The following is a 6,717-nucleotide window of genomic DNA, read 5'->3' as shown; positions in this document are numbered from 1 at the left end:
CTCTGTCAGCAATTCTGGGAGTCCAGTTTTCTCCTGAGTCTCAGTGGTCANGTTACTCTCTGCAGGGAAGCTCACTTCTAGCAGTGAATGTGCCCCGAGGTCTGGCGTTCAGATCTGACACCTTGCTGAAGATGAAGGCCCAAAACGGGGCCTCTGCCAGTAGATGTGTTGCCTCTGCAGATTATTCACTCACCTGCACAGTCTAGCCACTGAGGGACTCTGGACCAATATGACTCTTTCACCTTTTCTGGTCCCGGGCGAACACCCCTCCTAGGGCGGGGAAAGGCGCTGGATGCTGGATGAACAATTTCTTATTTTTAAGATCTTTATTGAGGTGATATCAATATATATAAGCTACACATAAATAAAAACATGAAATTTCATACTTTTATGCCTTTTTAAAAATTCTGAAATTCTACCTTAATGCTCCATTTCTGGCAGCCAAACACATTTGCACAGGCCTGCATGCCCAGCCCTAACAAGTCTTGATCTTACCATGCATTGTTGAAATTATAAGCACAGTTTAGTTCCCAAACTTTCCCCATGGGTTTCTGGAAACCATGCTTCCTAGTATAACCACTAATCTGCTTTCTGTCAGTATGAACTATGTCACATTTCCTAGGGGTTCATGTACATGGAATGAAACAATATGGTTGATCCTCTCATTCCCAGTTTTCACTTAGTATAGTCATTTTTCTTCTATTAATCAATTAAATAATTTACTTTACATTCCAATCACAGCACTCCCTGTCATCTGAGTTCCCATTAGCATCCATAGCTCCTCCCCCAGCCCCTCCCAGAAGAGGTAGGCCTCCCACCCCACCCCACCCCCAAATATCATTTCACCCTGATACATTACATCACTAAAGGATTAAGGACATGGTCCCTCATGGATGCCAAACAAGGCAACCCAGTTAGGGGAATCAGGTCCTCGGGTAGGCATTAGAGTCAGGGACAGCCCCTGACCAAGCTGTACATCTGGTACATATATGTTGGGTGTGATGCTAGGGCCAGCTCATGCTAACTCTTTGGTGGTTTCATTTGAAGTACAGCTCCCGACTCCTCTTTTCCCCTCATCTCATTTTGTGGTCATTTTCTTCTTGTTTGACATTGATTACTGTCTTGGTTAGGGTTTTACTGCTGTGACCAGATACCATGACCAATGCAAGTCTTATAAAGGACAGCATTTAATTGGGGCTGGCTTACAGATTCAGAGGTTCAGTCCATTATCCTCACTGTGGGACACATGGCAACATGTAGGCAGGCATGGTGCTGGAGAAGGAGCTGAGAGGTCTACATCTTCATCTAAAGGCTGCTAGAATACTGACTTCCAGGCAGCTAGGATGAGGGTCTTAAGCCCACTCCCACAGTGACACACCTACTCCTACAATGCCATACCTCCTAATGGTGCCACACCTCCATATAGTTGCAGTTCCTGGGCTAAGCATATGGAAACCATCACAATTACAATTTGTTCTTTTTGGGGTTTCTGGGGAGAAAAGTATTGTCTGTGCTTTGAAACTTACTTCTTTTTATATCAATTAAGTATTAACTTAATCAACTTTTAATCAATAAAGTATCAACTTAATTGATTAGGTAAACATTTGAGTAAAATACTTCAGGGGTAGGAAATGTAGCAATGACTACTGAGATACAAAAGTTGTTTTTATAAGGGTGCTTTTAGATATCTTCAATATTATTCAGTGAATACGAATTTGGTTACAGAAGTAAAGGAGGAGAAGGCTGTTAAACTTCCTATTTTTGTATCAATGTAGTTGGCTCAGCAGTTAAGAACACTAACTGCTTTTCCAGAAGTCCTCAGTTCAATTTTTAGCACTCGCATGGCAGCTCACAATCATCTATTACTGTAGTCCCATAGGATCTGATCCTCCTTTTGCTGTGTAGATGTACATGCAGACAAAACATCTATATACATAAAATATATAAATATATAAATATATAAATAAATCATTTTTATTAATTGAATTCTTTGTGTTTGGTTGAAGGAAGGGGTTTATGTGTGGGTTTCAAAGGAATGAGAATAGGAATCTCAAAAAATAAAAAAAAATTAAAAACTAAGTATTTTAAAATATCCATTTCTGTATCAACATTTTATTCAACTGTGGAAAATGTGAACATTCAAATATGAACATTCAACTATGAACATTCAAGTATCATTTTCTCTTTTCCCAGGAGAGACTGTGCTTGCCTCACCATATTTTGGAAGAGCGAGGTCTCGTCAAAGTCGGCGTCACAGTTCAGGCTCTCCTTGAACTACCTACTACAAAGGCATCTCAGCTTTCTATGGCTTGATGTGACATTACAAACATTGCATATGTATAATTTCATGTATTTGAAATGATTTTAGATATCTCAAAACCATGAAGAAGAATGTCCAGTAAAAACAGTTTGCCTTAGGATTCTTTTTTAAAATTCCAATAAGATATCAGAGTGGTCCAAGCAATTTTTGGAGGGATATTGGATTAATTTAATGAGAGTTTTTGATAAATTAAAATTCTCCTTTTATTTTGTGACTCAGTAACCTTGAAGAATTTTCAAAATGCAAATTGATACAAAATTGAACATATACTTTCAATTTAGCAATCACATTAAGTTGAATATTTTTTACATCACTGTATACTAGTGAACATCTAGGTAAAGTAATCATATTTTAGGAAAACAATTCTATATTTGAGTTATTTCATATACTTCTAGCTTATAAACAATCTCTTCAATATTTTGTCTTTGTTTCTTAGCAAAAACGAGTAGAAAAATCAAAACCCTGGCATTATTCAATTCTTTAGTATTATCAGTTGGTGCCAAAATATTTTCAGTTATACTGTAGGTTGTTTACATGTGAAGTGCCTGTGTAATTGATGAATCTTAAATAGTCTTAAGCATTTTTGCGATTTCTTTTTATGTATTAATAGAATCAATGGAATTTTTAAATATTTTGGTAGGTTTTTTATGGTCAGTAATATGTGAGGTTTTAAATGTCCCTCACATTTGGTGGTTTCTTAGTTAATCCATTGCAGTTTCCCTTGAATTGGTTATTTCATGTTGTCAAAAATGTTAATATGCTTAATTTATGCTATTTAATTTTGCAAAACCATAATCGTCGTTTAGATCACTTTATCTGAAGAGTATTTTATTTCTGTGTTGAGAACAGTACACAAAGCAGCAAGGCTCTGGAAAGCTAGGGAATTACTAATTGTCAAGGACATTTGGATGCAACTGCTATGTTTGGGTTCATATCTCAACTTCCTGGAACGTTCAGTATATCAGTGCTGCCTTCCACATTCAGAAAGGGGCCACTAAAGAAACAGGTTTTGATTCAAAATCTGGCCCTTTCTGAAGCATGTATAAAATATGGTCCTCAAGTAACTTGATGTTGAATTAAGCACAGTCTGGTTCATGGAATAGTTTGTTCAATTAAGTCCTTGCTTGGTTTGGAGATGGATAAACTTATGGTGATACTAATGCAGGAATTTTTCCAAAACATTACTGTGACGACTAACTCAGTTTCCTCTAGAAGAGCCTTCATATACACTTTTGTAGTAGCAAGCAAGTATCATTTCTTAACTGTGTGATTATTTGCACTTATTACCTCTTAATATGGATGCAACTTAGTAAAAACGTTGGTCTAGGATATTTCAAAGGGCATTTATGAAGTGTAAAATGTCATGTGCCAAATACTATGGTAGGATTGGTTTTAGGAATAAATCAACTTTTTTTTTTATCAATCATTATGAAGCCATACATTTCAATCTTGGCTTCAGAATACAGATATGTTTTTACTTCCCCAGAAGTCAAATTGGAACTATTAAAGAGTCAAAGCTTTTTATACTGTAAGTTTTAAGAATTAAATTATTAATAATTTATTATTTAAATATTTGATCAAATTAGTTATGACTAAATAGTTGGATCTGAAAATATCCCCAATGACATTATGAATCTCCTTAGTGAAAATTTGGATAATATAGGTAATTTAGTAAGTACCTTAGTTGGTGAATTTTTAACCTTGACAGTTGACAGCATTACAAATTTAAAAACTTTTAACAACCAAAATAATCATTCATACTTCTCTCCTGGTTATTGTGCTATAGAGTTGCTCTTATTACTTAATCTTGTATTATTTTCCAAGTAGTTTTGTGCTTTGTTATTATTGAAATAGTTGTGATTTTTTAGACAATTATTTTACAACATTTCACTTTTCAGTTAAATATTACCTTAAAGAGAAAACACACCAGAACTTTGGTGCTCCTTCTTTATAGCAAATACAAATTGTTTTCAAAATGGGTCCCCTTGAGGTCCTTGACACAGCAGTTAACTATTATTGTGCCAAAAGGCAGTAACAACATCACTTCTAAGGCAGTTTTTCAGCATAGTCCCCAATGACAAACATATACCAAAACCCTAACATATTTCTGTTAGTAGTTTTTAAGTGTAAATTTTATGCTGAATGTTTTTATGACATATATTTACTTCATCAATTATTGTTTTAAGAATCATTATCATTATTTGGATGGTTTTGTGATTTGAGGAGGATTGAATAAAGAATATTTTATTGGGCCCAAAAATTCATTAGATAGCTACTTCTGTTAAACTTTATGACCATATGGCACAAGAAAGAAGGGATATTGGATATGATTGAATTGAAATGAGTAAAAATGCATAACCATTTGTTTAATACTTATCTTTATAGAATGCTAGATTAATGACTTTTCTAACTGAATTTTTTGGAGAATTCAGAAATGTTTGTATTAGTCACAGATTTATCATAATTGATTTTCTGATGCATTTAAAAATAAATGGAACACTAAATGTATATTACCGATGCAAACTGTGGATAAAGTTGAATGAAAAAAAATCTTAGTCTGGATCTCATTTTTTTTTCTTTCCATCATCTCTCTCACTATTGCTATTACCCCCTGATAGTTTGAGTCCGCGGTTCCCACTGTGAAAGAATAGTTAAACCTTGAGTGCTGGCAGTGTTGCTCAGTGAGTAAAGGTGTTTGCTGTGGAGTCTGGCAACCATTCCCAAGACCCACATGGTGGCAGAAGAGAACGGATTCTTGCAAAAGGTCCTTTGATTTTTGGATACTCGTAGTTCAGCTCCACAAATGTGCCATGGCACACTGTTGCCACACACACAAAATACATGAATTAAAAAAAAGAGAGAGAGAGAAAACATTTGATAAGATATTCATAGTAACTGTGCTGAGTTGGGCATGGTGGCACACCTAGAATCTAGCCTCCTAGGGAGTTTGAAGTGAGAGCATATCTTGAAGCTGGCAGTTTAAGAATAGCCTGACCAATAATGAGGCTGTATCTGAAAAACTAAAGAACAGCAGAAACAAATTCAGCACATGCTGAAGTGGGCTGTTCTAAGAATCCTGATTCCATTTATACTTTGTTATTTTCAATTTTATTTTGAACGTATTCAATTTTGTTTAAAAAGTGTTAAACTGCCCGGCTAGCTCAGTCGGTAGAGCAAGAGACTCTTAAAAAGTGTTAAACTAAGTTACCATTACAAACTAATGTTATTAATGTGTGGTATAAGCTCTCTGTATGACAAATATAAGAGAAAATTTCATTTAAAACTATATAAAGAGAAGGCCAATATGTGACAATTTTTTATTGTACTTTTTAGAGCCTTCTTATATGACCAAATTGCCTTTGGTCTGTCTGATAGCAAATTTATTCTTTCACAATCAATTGTAAGTTTTCTAAAAACACTCCTATTTAATTGGGTTTGTTGATCATTGGTATAATTCACTCATAAATTTATGTATTTCCAAATGTTTTTGAAGACAACATTGCATAATTACCTGAAACTTGCACATTTCAGTGAGTACTTAAGTAAATAGCCATTTGATAGAAGGTTTTTAAAGGCATTCCAGGTTTATCACAGAATTTTGAATGAGCTTTAGCAAGCACTTGGCTTGCTTTTCTACTATGAATGTTCTTAGAATAAATGCTCAAAGCCCGACAGTGGTGGCATACACCTATAATCCCAGCACCTGGGAGGCAGAGGCAGGTGGATTTCTGAGTTCAAGGCCAGCCTGTTCTACAGAGTGAATTCCAGGACAGCCAGGGCTATACAGAGAAACCCTGTCTCAAAAAACAGAAACAAAAACCAAAAAATAATAATAAGCATCTATATCAGTGTATTATGGAGAACTCCAAAGGACACGTTATTGTGCATAAGATTATTGCTGTACATAAGATTGATGTGTAAATGTCCAGATATCTACTATAATTGATAAAATGAGAAGTATCAAAACCATGTGTTTTAAGGTATATCTTCTTTTAATGTATTTTAATCATAAAAGTTACCCTTATACTTATGATCTTAGTTAGCTTACTCTTTGCACAATAGAGTGTACCTAGGTGGTTACTGTAAGGCTTAGGGTCAAAGTATGATAGCATAATAAAATCTTGCTGTTTTGGAAAAATGGCAGTTCCATAATGAACAGTTTATAAGTTATGGCCATTCTAACAAAAACAAATTGATAAATCATTTGAAAATTACTAAAATGGATCATTTTGCATTCTTCTACATGCTCACGACCAGTTGAAACAGCACCATTTGTTGAAAATGCTGTCTTTGCCAGCAAGATTCTGCTGAAGGGACCCTGATATAGCGGCAACTTGTGAGGCTATGCCAGTGCCTGGCAAACACAGAAGTGGATGCTCACAGTCAGCTATTGGATG

At 35.2% G+C, this 6,717-nt stretch overlaps 1 protein-coding gene across 3 annotated transcripts in view; it reads left to right on the top strand.

Moving 5' to 3' along the window:
- Lrch2 (leucine rich repeats and calponin homology domain containing 2) overlaps positions 1 to 4,870 on the top strand; it is an 81,193-nt gene extending 76,323 nt beyond the window's left edge. For all 3 annotated transcript variants that reach the window (XM_021187974.2, XM_021187973.2, XM_029534409.1), the window contains one exon: positions 2,194 to 4,870. In XM_021187974.2, coding sequence (XP_021043633.1) covers positions 2,194 to 2,313 — 120 coding nt within the window. In that variant the 3' untranslated portion in view covers positions 2,314 to 4,870. The remainder of the gene's footprint in view (positions 1 to 2,193) is intronic.
- Positions 4,871 to 6,717: the final 1,847 nt, after the last annotated feature.

The sequence above is a fragment of the Mus pahari genome, chromosome X, assembly GCF_900095145.1.
Source record: "Mus pahari chromosome X, PAHARI_EIJ_v1.1, whole genome shotgun sequence".
In the NCBI taxonomy this organism is placed as follows: domain Eukaryota; kingdom Metazoa; phylum Chordata; class Mammalia; order Rodentia; family Muridae; genus Mus; species Mus pahari.
The sequence above is the reverse complement of the archived record's forward strand: the minus strand, read 5'-3'. Positions and strand labels throughout refer to the sequence as shown.